Genomic DNA, 21,590 nt, shown 5'->3' with positions numbered 1-21,590 from the left:
TATGTTTTAAAAAGGGGGGGGCAGCGAATTCATAATAAACACCTCAGTTTTGAGAAATGCCATGTGATCCACTTGCCATGAGGAGAGAAAGTCAAACAGAAACTCAATGAGAGTGGGGTGGCAGTTTTAACACCTTTGCACAGTATCTCTCAGAAAAACAACCAGGCAGGATGCTGGTGAGAGATTGGTTTCTGTCCAAGAGAAAGAGAACACAGTGCTCTTGAAGATTAAAGGAACAGTGAGTCGCCAAAGTGTGCCGTGCTGGTGGTAATCGTATCTGGAAAAACTCGGGCTAAGTGGAATGATTGTCAAAGGATGCTGCAAGTTTCGACCTGCGTGGGGAGGAGAATGAACCTGCTGGAGAGCTGGGAGTGACTGTGGGACTGTTCCTGTAATGTTACATATTTGCCAGGCATTGCACAAAAGTGTTTTTTAAGACATATTTTGGCTGCATTAGTTAGTTAATGTGAAAGTACCTTTTCTTTAGTTTGATGCATTAGTTGCCTGTTAATTAGTATTTGACCTACGTTGATTTGGTTTGTTACAGTAAGTCCTAAAACATGAAACCTTGTCCTTCAGTTCTTTCTGTCAGTCGCTGGGAAATTCATCTCTTTTTTAAAACTTATCAGTCTTTACAAAGATTGCAACAGATGGCATAAGACAACAGTTGTAATGGACCATCCTTGTTTACACCTGCCTCTAATAGCTGGCTGAATCAGCAAATATTGACTGCTATATTAGTGACCACAGGTCAAAATTGCACATGAACAGATATCAGACAAACATGTTATAGCTATAATGCCTTTTTCAGGCAAATACTCTGCCAACATCCAGTATCATAGCTCAGTCAAAGAATAGTTGCTCAAGGTTGGCCAATATCTACGGAATCATATCCCAAACACATCTATCTTTCCTCTTCTGAAGGAACCATCAGGAAAAAAATGCAGTCAAGGAACAAAATTCTATTTACTTTTCAACAAAAAATTTAGTTTACAAAAATGGTTTTACAAATAACAACTTGTATTGACATAGCAACCTTTAACATAACAAAATGACCAAGGCACTTCACAGGAGAATTACAAAACAAAATACAGCACTGAGCCAGATATTAGGGCAGCTGGTCAAAAAAGGTAGATTTTAAAAGAACAAAGCTTTTTGTCTTGCACTCATCAGTGCAGCTTGCAAGGTAAACCAACAGTAAAGGGAACAACAATTTATACTGCATGAGAAGAGAATGCTGATTGGTTGGAAAGTAGACCCTGATTGGTTCAGGTGTTGCCATGGAGAATGCAATACAAAACAGTTAACTGCCAAGCTTTTGTTCAAATTGGAACCAGCAGGTCGACCTGATTAAGGCATTGCTATGGGGAATGAACCAGGAAATTGCTGAAACCCAAGCTTTTGTTTACTTGGGAAAGGAAATGTGTGGACATTTTCCTTTTATCTGCAAAGGACAGGGCTCTGTGCATGAATATTTATGGCTTCTAACACATGTAAGTGAGCCACACTGCAAACCCAACTGATAATCTTTAATTGGTTTTCAGTGTACACTACCAATCAGAGTCCACTGGCCAACCAATCAGCACTCTCTTCTCATGTAGTATAAATTGCTGTTCCCTTTACTGTTGGTTTACCTTGCAAGCTGTCCAGATGTGTACAAAACAGAGAGCTTCAATAGCATGTCTTTTTTTTTCAGTGATTAAAAGAATTCAAACATGGAGTTCCAGAAATATAGTATTAATTTGTGAGGCAAGAACACATTCAAAGAATTGGGAGAGAAAAGGTAGGTTAGAGGTGGAGAGGCCAAGGATTGTTTTTTTTGAGAGGAGCGATGATGACAGATTTGAAGGAGATGGGGAAAGAATCTGAGGAACAAGAACCATTATCTATACCAGCTACATGGGAACCAGGAAGAGAAGTTGGCGGATCAACAATTTAGTGGAAATATGGTCAAGAGAGCAGGAAGTTGGACAAGATGGGCTCTGAGGGGGCATGAGGGGGGACAGGAGAAAAACTAGACAAAGATATGATGAGTTCAGGCTAGTGCCGGGGGGAGCATTATAGGAAGTTAGACCTGGTGGGCTGGAGAAAGGGAGAGAAGTGGCAGAATCAGTCAATCGTAGTAACAAAGGAATCCACAAGCTCCTCGCATTTGTTGCTGGAAGTGAGGGGGGAGGAGACATGCTATACTCACATAGCATATAAAGCATGTAAAGAAAAGGATAAAATCCAAGAATTTTGATTAACACTTCACACGATGTGCTTCTTAAACTTCAGCAGCAAAACTAAACTTCGCTCACCTCTCCAGAACCAAGCTGATGGCCTGCGTGAGATCAGGGTTTGCTACCTGTAGACGCTTCCACAATGACCACACAAATTCTTTGTCAGCCTGCACAGAAATTGTAAGGATTAGTATTGTCAGAAGCATTTACAAAAATATTCTTAAAAAAAAACAATGCAATTTCAAGGGGGCTCAATTAAGTCGTGTGTCACATGATGAGTTCCTGATCTCAATCTGTCCAGTGACTGGCATAGATTAAAATCAAAGGGCTGGGAAAGGGTGAAAATGGAGGGACCAGTCAATGCCAATATGACTCCTGCATAGCTGAAGAGGTAATACATGGGCAGCATTGTATTTGAACTGCTCGGTCATTCATAGAAAACCTAGGAGATGGTTGAGAGGTAGCCCCGTGTTATGCACTGCATTCAAACTGCCTTCTGTCTGCTGGTAAAAGGGAATCAAACCTCAGCCATTCGGCAGCACAATCCTAGTTAAAATTAAATACAAAAACAGAGTATGCTGCAAACACATAGCAGGTTAGTCAGTGTCTGTGGAGGAATGAAAAGGAAAAAATGTACTTGCCTTCGAGGGAATGCAATGAAGGTTCATTCAATTGATTCCTCGAATGAGAGGGCTGTCCCATGAGGAGAGATCAAGTAAAATGGGCCTATATTCTCTGAAGCTTTGATCACATTGAAACTAACAAGATTCTGAGAGGGCTTGACAAAGTAAATGCTGAGAGGCTGTTTTCCCTGGCCGGGAAGTCCAGAACTAGGATTCATTGTCTCAGGATAAAAGGATTGGCCATTTAGGACTGAGATGAGGACAAATTTCCTCACTCAGAGGATTTTTGAAATGTTGGAGTTCCCTACCCCAAAGGGCTCCAGATGTTGAGTATATTCAGGTTGACATCGACAGATTCTTGGGCACTAGCAGAACCAAGAAGTATGGGGGAAATGGAATTGATTTAAAGTTCAGCCATGATAGTAATGGATGGCAGCATTCAGTCAAGGTGAATTATGTGTACCATTTTACAAAAAGAATATTTATGGCTCAATTACTTCATGGCAACTAATAATTTAAACTACTTTGAGAAAGAAAACATGTATTTGGAAGATATTAATAAATATCCATCTAAATCATTGGAGCAGAGATTAGCAGAGGGAGAGTGTCTTCCACATGATGCCACAAGTGAAAATATAGGTCAGGTTTTTTTTTACATTTTTTTTCCAATACCCTAACTCTAAGGGTAGTTATAGACCACTAACATGTAACAAATTTTTGACTATTGCATCAAGATCCTAAGAACAAAGTTATTGAATTACAGAGGTTGTACTGTGGATAATGTTAGCTCAGAATTCCAGAGTATAATAAAGGAATGTTTAGAATGTGCATATCTTCATTGAACGAACTATATGGCATAAAGAAGGGAAGAATGCTGCATGGGAAATAATTGAACATAAAATTTAGAAGACATCTATGGGAATGACCTTACAACTTAGAAGAAATGACACCTGAATGAGCATACAGGTCATCTCATCAAGCATTACAAATTGGAACCATTCTCCATGTGGTATGTGTTTTAAAATGCCAAGAATCTCTGGGTCAAAGTACATATGCTTTGATACAAGTATTAAAGGCGACGTAATGTGAGCAGTGACCCCACTAGAGGCAAAGTAATAAGATATACAGACTTTCATTCAGTGATTGGAATACAGAAAAAATGGAACCAGATTGTGCAAATCATAAAATCTGCATCTTTCCTCCAAAAATAATAGTATGCAATGTTTAGAAAAAGAAAAGATGCAAATGGAGAATGGTGACCCCATGTTATGCATGGCATTCAAAGTCCATCCTGTCTGCTTGTAAAAGGGCAGGATAAAGCAGCCTGCTTGATTGGCACCACATCCACAAACATTCACTCCATGTGATAAAGAAACAGCTGAAGGCACTGGATACTGCAAAGGCTATGGGCCCTGACAATATTCCAGCAATAGTACTGAAGATTTGTGTTCCAGAACTTGCCGCACCCCTAGTTAAGCTGTTCCAGTACAGCAACAACACTGGCATCTACCCAGCTACGTGGAAAATTGCCCAGGTATGACTTTTACACAAAATGCAGGACATCCAACCTGGCAAATTATCGCCCATCAGTCTACGCTGTCATCAGTAAAGTAATGAAAGGGGTAACCAACAGTGCTATCAAGCGGCACTTGCTTAGCAATAACCTGCTCACTGACGCCGAGTTTGGGTTCCGCCAGGGCCACTCAGCTCCTGACTTCAATACAGCCTTGGTTCAAACATGGACAAAAGAGCTGAACGCCTGAGGTGAGGTGAGAGTGACTGCCCTTGACATCAAGGCTGCATTTGACCGAGTGTGGCATCAAAGAGCCCTAGCAAAACTGGAGTCAATGGGAATCAGGGGGAAACTCTCCGCTGGTTGGATTCAAACGACACAGAGGATGGTTGTGGTTGTTGGAGGTCAGTCATCTCAGCTCCAGGCCAACATTGCAGGAGTTCCTCAGGGTCGTGTCCTCGGTCCAGCCATCTTCAGCTGCTTCATCAATGACCCTCCTTCCATCATAAAGGTCAGAGGTGGGGATGTTCGCTCAAGATTGCACAATGTTCAGCACCATTCACGACTCCTCAGATACTGAAGCAGTCCATGGCCAAATGCAGCAAGACCTGGAAAATATCCAGGCTTGGGCTAACAAGAAGCAAGTGACATTCTTGCCACACAAGTGGTGGGCAATGACCATCTCCAACAAGAGAGAATCTAACCATTGCTCCTTGATGTTCAATGGCATTGCTATCACAGAAATCCCCATTATCAACATCCAGGAGCTGACATCGACCAGAAGCTGAACTGGACTAGACATATAAATACCGCAGCTACAAGAGCAGGACAGAGGCTAGGAATCCTGTGATGAGTAACTCACTTCCTGACTCCCCAAAGCCTTTCCACCAAGTCAGGAGTGTGATGGAATACTCTCCACTTCCTGGATGAGTGTAGCTCCAACAACACTCAAGATGCTTGACACCATCCAGGACAAAGCAGCCAGCTTATTTGGCACCACATCCAAAAACATTCATTCCTTCCACCATTGACGCACAGTAGCAGCAGTGTGTACCATCTACAAGTTGCACTGCAGGAATTCGCCATGGCTCCTCAGACAGCACTTCCAAACCAACAACCACTACCATCTAGAAGGACAAGGGCAGCAGATAGATGGGAACACCATCACCTGGAAGTTCCCTTCCAAGTCACTCACCATTCTGACTTGGAAATATATCGCCGTTCCTTCACTGTTGCTGGGTCGAAATTCTGGAACTCCCTAACAGCTCTGTGGGTGTACCTACACCACATGGACTGCAGCGGCTCAAGAAGGCAGCTCACCACCACCTTCTTAAGGGCAACTAGGGATGGGCAATAATTGCTGGCCCAGCCAACGAAGTCCACATCCCGTGAATGAATTTCTTAAAAAGGGGATCAAACCTCAGCACATAGCAAAACAATCACAGTTTAAAACAAATATAAAAACAGAAGATGCTGAAAAAACACAGCAGCTCAGTTAGCATCTGTGAAGTGAAGAGCCAGGCTATTGGCATAATCCTTCTTATGAAGATATGTTATGTAATATATTAATTTGTGACATCAGCTGGACATACATATGTACTGAACTTTTGAAAAGAACATTTTTCCCAGGCAAAGTGCACTAGCTTACAGCAGCTACCATGTTATATTTGTGAAGGACACAAGCAGCTTTTATGAAGATACAGAGTCTATGGAGCTCTCAAGAGAGGGCTCATCTGATCCAGCTCGAGTGTAAGAAAGGTACTAGATTTTGTACAGTCACAGAGGGACTACCACAGGAGCAGCAAGTGTCTTACCCCATCCCTCTTTCTTCTGAAACCTCTCTCATGAAAGCTTAGCTGTTTGTGCTTTGAAAGCCCCACCAGGAGACCTCCTTGCTGCAAGCTGAGAATTCTTAAAGGAGAATTCCAAATCAACCCCACTTCTGCAATGAGAAACCCCAAGAACCAGCAGCTACTGTGGACCGGGACCCTCCAGCTGTGAACAAGCATTGGTTATTTGCAAAATTTTTTTTTCTGACTTTACCTGTTACTTGGCCAAGTATTTAATATCTGATACTCTTGCATGCTTGGGGGGTGGTGGTGGTGGTTGTGGTGGGATTGTGAGAGTTGCTTTTGCATTAGTGGATAGTTGGATATTTGTACATTTAAAACTTTTGTTAATAATTTATGCTTTTAGCAACAAAACTAACTCTTTGCTCGTTAACTTAAGGTTTATTTCTTGCATTGAGCTATGAATGGTTAAATATATATTAAACTGGCATAATCAATCACCTCTCTTTTAAATTCAAATTCTGTTATTTTTTAAATTTGTTCATGGGATTTGAGCATCGCTGGCTAGGCCAGCATTTATTGCCCATCCCTAATTTCCCTTGAGAAGGCGGTGGTGAGCTGCCTTCTTGAGCCGCTGTAGTCTATGTGGTGTAGGTACACCCACAGTGCTGTTAGGAAGGGGGTTCCAGGATTTTGACCCAGCGACAGTGAAGGAACGACAATATAATTCCAAGTCAGTGTGGCTTGGAGGGGAGCTCGCAGGTGGTGCTGTTCCCATTCATCTGCTGCCCTTGCCCTTCTAGGTGGTAAAGGTCATGGGTTTGGAAGGTGCTGTCGAAGGAGCCTTGGTGAGTTGCTGCAGTGTATCTTGTAGATGGTACACAGTGCAGCTACTGTTTGTCAGTGGTGAAGGAGTGAATGTTGAAGGTGGTGAATGGTATGCCAATCAAGCAGGCTGCTTTGTCCTGGATTTTTTTTTATTATTGTCGAGCTTAAGTATTGCTGGAGCTGTACTCATCCAAGCAAGTGGAGAGTATTCCATATAACCAACACAGGAGTGGGACAAATAGAGAAATCAGTTCACCACTGCTAACTTGGTGACACTCATCATCCAACTTTTATCACCGGTTTTTAGCATTTGCAGTTTTCCTTCTTACAATGCTGCAAATGTCTGATAACAGTTCATTCTGTAACTTGTCATTAAAAAATTACTTTCATAGAAAGAAATCCAGTCCAAATAGGTCCTTACACTTTCAATTTTTATTTTAATCGTGGTTAGATATTTAACTTAGGGTTGTTGCAAAAATAAAGTTATATGAATCGTTACATTGCTGCAATATTGTTTATTACGCTGCTGCATTGAAAACTATTTCTCCTCAGGAGACTGATTCTCTGGCTTAGAGAAATAAGAATTGTTTAGTTACTAGAAAAATAGAAAGTGTCTCCAAAATAAGAGTTTAAAAAAAGGCTAGAATGAATGATCAACTTTTAATTTGGAATGAGAATTTTTGTTCTTTAAAGTGTCAAATTTTCACCTTGTGTTTTAATGAGCTCTATCTTCTCTAGAATAAAGTTACTAGGTTAAATGTTACAACTTGAACCAAGATAAATCTCAATAGTTAATCATTTTATTGAGTCACTAAATAAAAAAGATAAACGACTCCATGGTAAATATTCCACAGATTATGTTTGACATGGTGTTGCATACTTCAGGGATGCATTACAGATTGCCAGTAATAATTTTACATGCTTATAAGGAAAATATTTGATTTCAAATGAGTCCGTTATAATCTAAGAAATAATTGTGATTTCACCAAAACCATCAAAAGCACCAATAAAAAACTTTACTTTACGAAAGGCCCTAATCTAACCCAAACCTTCACTAACATCTTTAAAATTTCTAATAACCATTGTTTAACTGTTGTGTGATTGAAAAGAAGTATACCTTTTTAATTTGGCATTGATACCAGCAGAAGAGAGATTCTATCATGAAAGCTGATTAAATGAGGTGTAGTGGTGCTGCGGTAACGGTCCTCCAGCATGCTACATCAGAGGCGAAATAGGTGGCAGGAAGGAACACCAGCAGGAGTGATGAATCAATTCACTAACCCGTTTTTTAAAAAAAACTTCAAACCTCAGCAAGAGAAATGAGGGGGGATATTGAATTCAGATACTTTTAAAATAAAAGATTGCAACTTTTAAAAAATATTGCAATAAAACCTTTCATGCAGAACAAGTTAATGACATTAACTACATGTTGCCTATAGCAATTTGTTCTCTCAACAATGACACTGTATAAAATTGGCTGTGTTGTGAATATACCCAAATGTACCTCAGAACTGGTGTGAACTTAGTCCATTAAAAAGCAATTAAGGAGCAAGCCCCAATGCTCCCAGTTGAGAAACTATAGGTGAAATCCAAGAGACCATAGGTCAAGATCTGCGCCCCATTTTTCACAGCTATGCAGCTAAACCAACACAACATCACTTCAAATCTGTATGTACAATGTCTAAGATAATAAAGAGTTATAATGTACTCAATGACCAAAATCATTTAATTTAATTTTAAAAAGTTCATTCCAAATATGCACATTTATAAAAATACATCTGGCAGCAATACAATCTGGGATTCAGTTGGTAAACCACTCAATCTTCATTCTTCTTGTATGTAATTTTTACAATTTGGGCTTTCTCCCAACACTTTCCAGCTACATTCACAGCAATAAGACAGTTTCCATTAGCAGATGTAGTATTCCATGCATTGGAAGTGGTATCCTTATGTACAGTGACTGGAATAGCATGACACAAGACTAATAATTGCTCTTTAATTACAGTATAACACACCAAGAGCTTCGTGCTGTCATGTCCTGGCCAATATGTATCCCTCAATCAACATCAATAAAACAAATAATCTGGTCAATATCACATTGGCTGTTTGTAGGAGATGTGTGCGCAAATTTGCTGCAATTTTTCAGGCATTACAACAGTGACTACACTTCAAAAAGTACTTAATTCAAAAAGTAAAGCATTTTGGGACATACTGAGGTGGTGAAAAGTACTATGGAAATCCAAATCCTTCTCTTATTTTAATCCAAAGGATGGCAAATGCTATAATGCCAAACACTATGTTTAGGCTGGAACAAAATGTACTTACAAGTAAATAAAGAAGGATACAGGAAGTTACTGACAGTATTTTCTTTAGGACATATTTCTCACACAGACCAATATCAGCAAGATTTTTGGATGAAACAGTCTTTTATAATCTTTCTGAGGTGATGTTTTACATGCGGGTAGTAATATCCCTGCACACCAGACGTTCACCATCCTGAGAACTTCTTCATTGCTCTTTAGTTATCTCCAATTGACCACTTGATCATTCTCCAGAACCACATTTCACAGCTTTCAAGTCTTTGGATGTCCACCTTTCTCAAGGTCCACATTTCAGCTACGTAAACAATATTCCAAATCACAGTCTTGAAAATTCTTTTCTTAAAATCTCTAGTCATACCTATGCTGAATCAACTCTTTTATGCTTGGAGAATGTATTTTTTGTCATTGCTAATCTAGCTCTGATTTCTTTATGGCACTGACCATCTTCTGACAAGATTCTTCTCAAGTACTTACATTGTGATATCTGTTCCAGCTATTAACCATTTATCTTGAATTCTACTTTCCCACCATTGTTTCTTCCAATCTTTATAACTTAGATCTTTTCAAGTTTAATTTTAATTCTGCAGGCTTTCACTATTTTAATCATTCTATCCATTAGTATCTGCAGATCTTCTGCTGTACTTTGCCACTAGGACCTGGTCACCTGCTAATCCCACTGCCTTCACCAACTGACCTCTTACTTTCCCACCATTCTGTATTTCATCTAGGGCTTCCTCTACCATGGCTTCTGCATATTAAAGAGCAATGATTTATATGCATGGTTATATGAAACATACACTAAAGCAATAATCCCAATTCAATACAGGATAAAAACTGCTCATCACAGAGTCTTGACAAAATCTCTTCATTAGATAGTCAGGATTAACTAGATGAATAAAATGATGAGCAAGATAATTATAAAAAAAAACAAACCGACTGCTTGCTTGGAATTCTTATAAAGTAAAGCAGTGCAACAAAATCTATACATTAGTTTAAATACAACCGAAAATTTCCTTTTCTCATTTTGGATTCTAAGATTATTCATGTGCACATTCAGTCATTCTTACATGGAACTACAAAGCACAGAACCAGGCCATTCAGGCCCAGTGGTTCCTGCTGGTATTTATGCTCCACATGAGTTTAAGAACAACAGATCTTAAAATCTCAATCTCTACTAGACCACAATTGATAAATGCAAAAGTGGACAACATCCACAATATACAAACAAACTCACCTGACACTGAGCAAGTTCTTCTGACAATTTGCGCACTTGTTCCTCCAGAAGTAGCTGAGGGTCACACTGTGTTGAAGCCATGATAATGAAACACCTTTTTAAAAAGCACAAAGAAAAGCATGAAAATCAGACGGTGATGATGATGATTGCAATAGTCTGGTTACAGCCCATTCATAGCACTCTGCTCAGTTCAGAATACCACATCTTAAAAAGGATAGATTGGCCTAGAAGGGTAAGTGCAGCACAGATTCACCAGAACAATATGCGGATAAAAGGGTTAAATTATGAGACAAAAACAGAAAGTGCTGGAAAAACTCAGCAGGTCTGACAGCATCTGTGGAGAGAAAGAGACAGAGTTAATGTTTTAAGTCTGTATGACTCTTCTTCAGAGCTATTAAATTGAGGCCTGGTTGCACTCAACTGAAGATGAAAGGGTGCTCAAACTGAGATGTTTAAAATGTTTAAAGGATTCAATGAGGTAGATAGAAATAGAGGTTTCCTCTGTTGGGGGAGCCAGGATAAGGGGGCATAACCTTGAAATTAGAGTTAAGCCATAAGAGATTGTGTCAGGAAGTACCTGTTCACACAAAGGATAGCGGAAATCTGGGAGTCAACTGAAAATTTCAAAACTGAGATTGACAGATTTTTCTTAGGTAAGGGTGCTAAGGGTTACAAAATCAAGGCGGATATATTGAGTTAAAATACAGATCAGCAATGATCTAATCGAATGATTTATAAGGATGATATCAGAAATGCATGGGTATACATACCAGGAAATGATTGACAGGATGGGTCTATTTTCTCTTGAAAAAAGACTGAGTGAGAGATGACCTAATTGAGGTCTTTAAAATGATGAAAGGTTTTGACTGAGTGGATACAGAGGGAATGCTTCCTCTTGTGGGCCAGGAGCAAAACTAGAGGACATCAATACAGTATAAGACAGCCACCAAGAAAACCAGAGAATTCAGAAGAAATTTCTTCACCCAAAAAGCGGTGAGAATGTGGAACTCAGTACCACAGGGAGTGACTGGAGTCTATCGTATAGAAACACTTAGGAGAAGCTAGACAGGTTTATGAGGGAGAAGGGAATAGAGGGTTCTGATGATAGATTTAGATGAAGAAAGATGGGAAGAGGTTCGAGTGCAGCATAAACACCAGCATGGACTGCTTGCGCTGAAGGGCCTGAACTTTGCCCTATGTTTGGATAAATACCTTTGTACACCTTGGCTTGTCATACTCATGTGACCTCTGATGTAATTTTATGTAAGTAAAGGGTTTGGGCAGTGTCTTTTCTTGTTTTTTAGGCAGTCCCTCAGGGCTGAGGATGACTTCCTTCCACTCCGGGGTTGCGGGTCCTGAGGTGACTAAAAAGTCCAAAGCTGGCTCCGCGCACACTGCCACAGGTGGGACAGGTAGTGTTTGATGAGGCGGGTGGGTGGGGTGTTCGGATTTTGGGTCCGCTCCTTCCACTGTAAGTGCTGGGCCTCCACCTGGGCCTGTCGAAGACATTCGAAGAGGTTGGCACCTTTGTGGATGCTTCCTCTCCAGTTTGGGTGGTCTCGAGCAAGAGATTCCCACACATCGGTGGGGATGTTACATTTTTTCAGGGAGGCTTTGAGGATGTCCCTGAAATGTTTCCTTTGCCCTCCTGGTAACCACCTGTCGTGACGAAGCTCGGGGTAGGGAGCTTGTTTTGAGAGTCTTGTGTCAGGCATGTGGACGATGTGACTCGCCCAACACAGCTGATTAACCGTAACCCAGTGCCTCGATACTGTTGGCTTGAGAGGACATTGATATTGGAATGTCTATCCTTCTATTGAATTTGCAGGATTTTGCAGAGGCATCACTGGTGACATTTCTCCAGGGATTTAAGGTGCTGCTGTATATTGTCCATGTCTCTGATGCATACAGGAGGGCAGTTAACACTGCAGCCCTGTAGGCCATGAGCTTGGTGCCGGGTTTCAGCTCTTTTTCATCAAACACTTTTCCTCAGTCAGCCAAAGACTGCGCTGGCACAGTGATGGCGATACTGATTTTCATTTTGATGTCTGCTTTCGCTGAGCAGCGGCTCCCAAGGTATGAGAAATGATCAATGTTGTCCAATGGCTCGCCATGGATCTTGATAGTCGGGGGGCAGTGTTGTGCAGTGGGAGCAGGCTGATAGAGGAACTGTGTCTTCCGGATGTTTAGCTTAAGCCCATTCTTTCATACGCCTCTGTGAATGCGTTGACAACAGTTTGGAGCTTGACCTCAGCGCTTGCGTATGGGCACACTCCATCAGCATGCTGCAGCTCGATAACAGAGATTGGGGTGATCTTGGTTCTGGACTGGAGGCAGCGTAGGTTGAATAGTTCCCCACCCGTTCTGTAGAGTAGCTCTACTCTGGTGGGTAGCTTCTTGGAGATGGAGTGGAGCATTGCAACAAGGACGATGGGGAAGAGCGTTAGTGTAATAACATAGCCTTGCTTGACCCCAGTTTGTACTCGTATTGGGTCTGTAACAGGTCCGTTGGTAAGGATCACAGTTAGCATGTCATCTTGCAGCAGGCAGAGGGCCATGATGAGTTTCTGTGGGCAGCCAAATTTGAGGAGGACGCTGCACAATCCTTCCCAGTTGATAGAATTGAAGGCCTTTATACACCATTTTATATACCACATGGAACATGGTTTCAGAATTGTGCAGCTGGGATTGTATGGATTTTGATAGGTGTAAGAGAGCCAGCAGCTCTGAAAAACAGCGGAGAATAATTAAAACTTCAGTCTGCAACTTTGTACAAGACATCGACAACTGGGTGAATCATTGAAGCCTTGAATTTTCCAGTACCTGCTCTTATGAAGATGAAAGGAGATTTGAGAGTGAATTGGAAATTCTTCCAGTCGGAATGGCAGAATTATGAGATTGTCACAGAGTTGAACAAGAAACCTTACTTTAGAGTAGCAACTCCATTATCAGTGATAGGAAAGAGTGCTGCAAGCTGTACTGAACCTAGACCTCACTGAGGAGCAGAAAAACAGACTTATAAAATTTGAGGCCTTGAAGACCCACTTTTAACCCTCTACTTATGTCATTTATGAATGTAATGTGTTTAACACTAGAGCTCAGGAAGGGGGGCAGAATATTGATCAGTATGTGACTGCACTCAGGCACGTAACTGAATCCTGAGAGTTTGGGCAACTGAAGGATGATCTCATCAGAGATAGGATGGTCTTAGGAACAAGAGGTCTGGCTGTGAGAGTACATCTGCTGAGAGAAGAGAAACTTACTCTAAAGAAAGCTATTGACATGTGCAGAAGTTTTAAGATGGCTAAGCATCAGCTGAAGTGTATTGAAGGGAGAACTGACGAGGCTTTGTGCTACACAGAGAAGCAATCCAGGCCTTCCAAGCACAAAATAGTGGAAAAATGGAAGGACAATTTACATAAGGGCCAGCAGAAAGATCAAGGCCAGAGTACTGCATGTAAATACTGTGGAGGACATCACACCAAAGAAAAGGAAGCATGTCCAGCGTGGAGAAAGCAGTGCTCTAACTGCAAGAAGCTGAATCACTTTGCATACAAGTGTTTTGCCAGAAAGAAAAAAAGCAAGCCTATAAAGATGGTTGCTGGAGAGACATTGGACCATGAATCTGAAGAAACACTTTTCACTCTAGGACAGATTGGCAACGTCAAGTCTGAAATAAAAAATAGTTTGGTGACTCTTGGAATGATGACTGCAGAAGGAAAGTATCAAGTTAGTATAAAGTGTCAGATGGTGTACATGCAACATCATGAGCTTAGCAGACCTTTGTGAAGTTGCTCAAGACAGTGACCTGAAGGTTAAGCCAAAGATAAAGTTGAGGCTCAACGATGGAATGATGCTCACCACAAGAGGACAAACCTAGCTGAGAGCCCAATGCAATGGGAAGAAAGATGATCTGCATTTCTAGATAGTGGACACTAAGCAAAGTCCTCTCATCTCAGCTGAAACAAGTCAAAAGCTTGAACTGGTAACCCTTCATGTACCAGAAGAAATTTTCAGTGTTACGTGTTACATGAAGCCATTTACTTCTGAACAGATCCTGACAGATGAACATTTTGCTCAAAGCAAGCAAACTGCTTAACGACGCAACGCTCCCAGTGATACAGGAAGTAGTGATGAAAGAATGGCCTGAAACTATCATGTAGACACCTGCAGCTTTAAGAGATTATTGGACATACAGAGATAAAGTAATCACCCAAGGTGGCATCTTGCACAAAGGAACTAGAATAATTATCCTCAAAGAGATGAGAAAACCTATGCTGAAGCGCAACCATGCAAGCCATCAAGGAATCGAGTGCCGTATGAGGTAGGCAAGAGAAGTGGTCTATGAGCCAAACATGAGCAATGAGAGTAAAGATCACACCAGCCAATGCAGTGCTTGTAATGGACATCAAGCTAAGTAAGCTAAAGGGCCATTCATGATTCATGACATCCCAAACAGACCATGGATGAATCTTGGAGTAGACCCTCTTCACTCTCACTGGAACTGATTATCTCGTCACAAACGAACATTATTCAGACTATTGGAAATGAGACCAGTTGACGTCAACAACCATCAGTGAGATCATAGAATGCCTGAAAGCACACCTCAGTCGTCATGGCATTCCTGACATTGTGATGAGCAACAATGGCCCTCAGGTCACAAGTTAAGAAGTCAGCATTTCATGAATGATTGGGAAATTCAGCACCATACATCATTTCCACACTAGACCCAGTCAAATGGAAAGGCAGTAGTGAAAAATGCCAAACACACTTCATGAAAGTGTGAAAATCCAGTCCAGCGACTAATGTCACGCCGCATCCAAACTGCTCCTCCAATAGCTAAAAAATTACTGAAGTCGGAAATGAGTGAGTGACAAGATCAAAGTGAAATGACAGAAAACCAAATTTCACCCTGATAAAGCGCGAAATTGTTGCCAGATCAGAGAAAGAAGAGCAGGTCAAACATACAAGGCATTCAACAAAAGTCAGTCCATGTGGCAATTGGCATCTGTGTCGAGAAGTTGTCAGTGTGTGTAATGTATGTAGGGACAGACAAAACTGGAACAGAGTAGAAAGAACAGCTTTTTGTTCATGTGTGATTATTTTCTTTCTGAACTATGTATGTCAAGTAACTTACAAATGGTAAGGCATCTGATTTTTTTTTCTTTTTATAAAAAGGGGGATGTTTGGATAAATGCCTTTGTACACTGTGGCTTGTCATACTCGTGACCCTCTGTCATTTCACCTAAATAAAGATTTTGGGTGTAGCCATTTGACACGCCACATGGAATGCCACATATCCTACGTGAGGAACAGCAAAGGACGACTAAAAGAATAATAAGGAGGGAAAAATTAGAGTACGAGAGATAGCTAGCCAGAAATATTAAAACAGATAGTAAGAGTTCCTATAAATATTTTAAAAAGAAACGAGTTGACAAAGTAAGCGTTGGTCCTATAGAAAGTGAGTACGGAGAATTGATAATGGAAAACAAGGAAATGGCAGATGGATTGAACAGGTATTTTGCATCAGTCTTCACTGTACAGGATACGAGTAACATCCCAGAAGCAGCCATAAATCAAGAAATGGAAGGGAGGGAGGAACTCAGGAAAATTACAATCACCAGAGAAGTGGTACTGAGTAAATTGTTGGAGCTGCAGGCTGACAAGAGCCTGGGTCCCGAAGGACTTCATCCTAGGGTCTTAAAACAAGTGTCTAGTGAGATAGTTGATGCATTGGTTTTAATTTTTCAAAACTCCCTAGATTCGGTTAAGATCCCATTAGATTGGAAGATAGCATATGTAACTCCTTTATTCAAAAAGGAGGGATACAGAAAGCAAGAAACTACAGGCCAGTTTGCTTAACGTCTGTCATAGGGAAAATGTTAGAAGCCATTGTTAAAGAAGCTATAGCAGGGCACTTAGATAAGTTCAAGATAATTCACATGGTTTTGTGAAAGGGAAATCATATTTAACCAACTTATTAGAGTTCTTTGAGGAAGTAACGTGTGCTGTGGATAAAGGGGAACCAGTGGATGGACTGTATTTAGATTTCCAGAAGGCAGTTGATAAAATGCCACAAGGAAAGTTATTGAGGAAAATAAAAGTTCATTGTATGGGGGTGACATATTGGCACAGATAGAAGATTGGCTAATAGGAAGCAGAGAGAGAGTCTTTTTCAGGTTGTCAAGATGTAATGAGTGGTGTGCCACAGGGATCAGTGCTGGGACCTCAACTGTTTACAATTTATATAAATGACTTGAATGAAGGGATGGATGAGATGGTTGCCAAATTTGCTGACAACACAAAGCAAGTTGTGAAGAGGACATAAGGAGGCTACAAAAAGATATAGATAGGTTAACTGAGTGGGCAAAGATCTGGCAAATGGTGTATAATGTGGGAAAATATGAAATTGTCCATTTTGGCAGGAAGAATAAAAGAAAGCCATATTATCTAAAAAGTGAGAGATTACAGAGCTCTGAGATGCAGACGGATCTGGGTGTCTTAGTCCATGAATCGCAAAAGTCTAGTATGCAGGTACAGCAAGTAATTAGGAAAGCTAATATAATGTTATAATTTATCATGAGCAGAATTGAATACAAAAGCAGGGAGGTTATGCTTCAGTTATACAGAGCACTAGTGAGACTATCTTTGCAGTACTATGTACAGTATTGGTCACCTTATTTAAGGAAGGATGCTTCCAAAGAAGGTTTACCAGACTAATACCTGGAATGGGCGGGTTGTCTAATGGGGAAAAGTTGGACAGACTTGGCTTATATCTGCTGGAGGTTAAAAGAGTAAGAGCTGACTTGACTGAAACCTTTAAGATCCTGGGGTCTTGACAGGATGGATGTGGAGAGGGTGTTTCCTCTTGTGGGAGAATCTAGAATAGGGATCAGTGTTTAAAAATAATTTAAAACGGATCAGGCAAAAAATGTTCTCTCAGGGGCTTATGAGTCTTTGGAACTCTCTTCCTGAAAAGATGGTGGAAGCAGAGTCTTTGAATATTTTTAAGGCAGAGGTGGATAGATTCTTGGTAAGCAAGGGGGTGATAGGTTATCGAGGGTAGGCAGGATGCAGATTTGAGGTTACTATCAGATCAGCCATGATCTTATTAAATGGCAGAGCAGGCTCAAGGCGCCGAATGACCTACTCCTGCTCCTTGTTCGTAATCCTGTGTAATGATGGAACAGGCTCAAGGAGAAGAAGGAAATAGCAACAAAACTATGCTAAGGGCCAATGATGAAGCACATGGTATGTTACAATATATGTAGTGTGTCCAAACTTACAGGTTAGGTGGGAAAGTAAGCAATGAGGAGGACGGAAAGCAGCTGCAGAGGGATATAGACAGGATGGATGAGTGAGCAAGAACCTCAGCACCAATGTGGTGAGTGTAAAAAAGTTATCCACTTTGGTTAGAAAAATTAACCAAGCAGAATACATACTTTTTGAATGGTGAGGTGCTGGGAAATGTTTGCATTCAAAGGGACCTGGGTGTCCTTGTACATGAATCACAGAGAGTTCACATGCAGGTACAGCAAGAATTAGGAAGGCAAATAATGTGTTAGCTTTTGTTACAAATGGATTGGGTCATAAGAGTGAAGAAGTTTTACTACATTTATACAGATATACATATCAGTGAGACCATACCTGGATTAGTGTGTGCCATTTGGTCTCCTTACCCAAGGAAGAACATCTTTGTCCGGGAGGGAGTGCAATAAAGGTCAATGGGACTGGTTCCTGGGATGAGGGGATTGTCCTATGAGGAGAGATTGAGTAGGTTTGGCCTTTATTCCCTGGAGTTTAGAAAGAAAGATGATCTATTTGAAACATAAAATTCTTGAGGCTTGACAGGGTACTTGCTGAGAACATGTTGGCCCTGGCTGGGGAATCTAGAACACAGGATCACAATTTCAGAATGAGGGATTGGACATTTAGGACTGAGATAAGGAAAAATTTCTCCAAAGGTTTGCGAATCTTTGAAATGTTCTACCCCAGAGAGCTGTGGATGCTCAGTCATTGAGTATATTCAAGGTACTAAGGAAATTAAGGGGTCTGGAGAATAGTGCAGGAAGGTGAAGTTGAGGGAGAAATTCAACTATGATTTTAGTGAATGGCAGAGCAGGCTTGGAGGGCCAAATGGCCTATTCTTGCTTCTATTTCATATGTTTTTATGTTCTAACTTGCCTCTCTTTCCATTTTACCAACACCAATAAGCTCTGTATAGAAGAAAGTAAACAATGTTGAGCTAATCATTAGTATCATAACAACAATAAAAACATACAAAATCAAGTACATAAATTAGTTACATTTTGCAAAGAACTAAACAGGGGAAGCGTAAGACCAGGGCACAGATGGGTTGATAGTTTTAGTTTTGACTTTTCCTTAAAGTATTTGATATTGACTGGAAATCTCCAAGTAATATGGCATTGTTGTATGATACAGAAGGAAATGGAAAGAGTGACACCTACTTAAAAGAACTCCTGATATCCAGTTTACATTTTGTTAATATGTAAGCAGTCCAATTTGAACAAAAACACAATCTGCCCTGTCCAAAACTGGATTGTTGTAGATACTAACCAAAATAATACCTTTCACTGTTGAGTTTCAATAAACACAATGGACATGTCTTGGAGAACCACAGTGTCCATCTCAGCTATTGAAACAAACCTAAATCCAAAGCCAAACCTTGTTGTACCCCTAACGCTGCAATTTCGAAAGGGGGGTGGTTGCGGTTATTTGGAGGGGGGGGAAGGTTTGGTGATTATTGGAGGGGGTGAGGCTACTTTGAGGGGTTTATTTGGGAGGGTTTATGCAGCGGGCTTATTTTGAAGGTTTTAATCTTGGGGGTGGTTCTAGAGGGATCATCAGGGGAGTGGTCTTTTGGGGCAGCTCATTTAACAGGTTTGTTCAGAAGTGCATTGATGCGGGGGTAGGTTTAATCGGGGGCAAGTGTTTATTGGGGATTTTATTCAGTATGGTTTTTTTGGGGGTGTTTATTCAGGGGGATGTTTATTGGGGAGTTTATTTGGGGGGTTTATTCAGAGTGTTTTTTGGGGAGGAGTTTTTATTCAGGGGGGATTATTCAGGGGGGGTTTATTCAGGGGTGGGGGTTATTCGGGGGTGAGGGTTATTCGGGGGGGGGTTATTCGGGGAGTTTATTCAGGTTGAGGGGGATTATTCGGGTGTTTATTCGGGGGGGAATTATTTGGGATATTTATTTGGGAGGGGGATTATTGGGGTTGTATTCGGGGAGGGGATTATTCGGGGGAGGGGTTTATTTGGGGGTTATTCAGGGGAAGGTGTTTATTCGGGGGGAGGGGAATTATTGGGGGTTTATTCAGGGGAGGGGGATTATTGTGGGGTGTTTATCGGGGGGATTATTCAGGATGTTTATTCGGAGGGGGGAGGGATTATTGGGGGTGTTTATTCAGGGGGAAGGAGATTATTCTGGGTGTTTATTCGGGGGAAGGGGATTATTGGGAGATTATTCGGGATGTTTATTCGGGGTGTTTATTCAGGGGGAGGGGGATTATTTGGGGTTTTTATTTGGGGGGAGGGGGATTATTCGGGATGTTTATTCGGGGGGTGAGGGGGATTATTCGGGATGTTTATTTGGGGGGGGGTGGGGGATTATTCGGGATGTTTATTCGGGGGGGAGGGGGATTATTGGGGATGTTTATTCGGGGGAGGGGAATTATTGGGGGTTTATTAGGGGGAAGGGGGATTATTGTGGGGTGTTTATTCGGGGGTGATTATTGGGGGATTATTCAGGATGTTTATTTAGGGGGGAGGGATTATTGGGGGTGTTTATTCAGCGGGAAGGAGATTATTCTGGGTGTTTATTCGGGGGAGGGGGATTATTGGGAGATTATTCGGGATGTTTATTCTGGGGGGAGGGGGATTATTCTGGATGTTTATTCCGGGGGGAGGGGGATTATTCGGGATGTTTATTCCGGGGGGAGGGGGATTATTCGGGATGTTTATTCCGGGGGGAGGGGGATTATTCGGAATGTTTATTCCGGGGGGAGGGGGATTATTCGGGATGCTTATTCCGGGGGGGAGGGGGATTATTCGGGATGTTTATTTGGGGGGGATTATTCGGGATGTTTATTCGGGGGGAGGGGGATTATTCGGGATGTTTATTCCGGGGGGAGGGGGATTATTCGGGATGTTTATTCCGGGGGGAGGGGGATTATTCGGGATGTTTATTCCAGGGGGAGGGGGATTATTCGGGATGTTTATTCCGGGGGGAGGGGGATTATTCGGGATGTTTATTCCGGGGGGAGGGGGATTACTCGGGATGTTTATTCCGGGGGGACGGGGATTATTCGGGATGTTTATTCCGGGTGGAGGGGGATTATTCTGGATGTTTATTCCGGGGGGAGGGGGATTATTCCGGGGTTGGGGTATTATTCGGGATGCTTATTCCGGGGGGAGGGGGATTATTCGGGATGTTTATTTGGGGGGGGTTATTGGGGGATTATTCGGGGGGGGAGAGGGTGATTAATCGGGATGTTTATTCGGGGGGAGGGGGATTATTGGGGGGTTTAACTTGCAATTACCGTTGTTGCCCGGCCGGTTGCCCTGGTAACCGGATTGTGTGAGGGACAAACTGGAGCCGAAAGAAGGAAAACAAAAACACCGACCGACACTGACGGCCGCCACTCAGCTCTCGGCTCTCGGCTCCCCGATCCCGATGCCGCCAACGCCGCCGCTCTGTCACTTTCCGTTCGTTCAAACTCCCCGCCTCCCGTAAAGCAAATTCACTCCTATGCGCGACACTTTGCGTCATCGAGGCCCCGCCCCCGGCCCCGCTGCTTCCACTGGTCTCATCCCCGCCCCCGCCCCTCCCCCGCTGATACCACATCCCAATCACATTTCTGGACAAAACCTTCCAACCTTGACACAAAATCCCATCAATAAACTGAGTGCGGGTTTGTGCTGTGAACATTCCATTTTGTGCAAAAAGCAGAGTGGCCAAAATTGTATTTTATGTAATTATTTACTCACTGTGACACTTAACAGAATCACAAAATCAAACAATGCAGAAGAGGCCCTT

General features: G+C 41.8%; 1 protein-coding gene across 1 annotated transcript in view; it reads right to left on the bottom strand.

Moving 5' to 3' along the window:
- The window catches only part of cntln (centlein, centrosomal protein), a 391,318-nt gene extending 370,097 nt beyond the window's left edge, over nt 1-21,221 (bottom strand). The window contains exons 1-3 of the mRNA XM_041185504.1: nt 21,094-21,221; nt 10,532-10,625; nt 2,301-2,389 (exon numbers count right to left, since the gene is read on the bottom strand). Of these exons, the coding sequence (XP_041041438.1) occupies nt 2,301-2,389; nt 10,532-10,612 (170 nt within the window). The 5' untranslated portion in view covers nt 10,613-10,625; nt 21,094-21,221. The remainder of the gene's footprint in view (nt 1-2,300; nt 2,390-10,531; nt 10,626-21,093) is intronic.
- Nucleotides 21,222-21,590: the final 369 nt, after the last annotated feature.

Source organism: Carcharodon carcharias, chromosome 4 (assembly GCF_017639515.1).
Source record: "Carcharodon carcharias isolate sCarCar2 chromosome 4, sCarCar2.pri, whole genome shotgun sequence".
Lineage (NCBI taxonomy): Eukaryota > Metazoa > Chordata > Chondrichthyes > Lamniformes > Lamnidae > Carcharodon > Carcharodon carcharias.
Note: the sequence above shows the minus strand (reverse complement) of the source record. Positions and strands in the feature narration are given on the sequence as shown.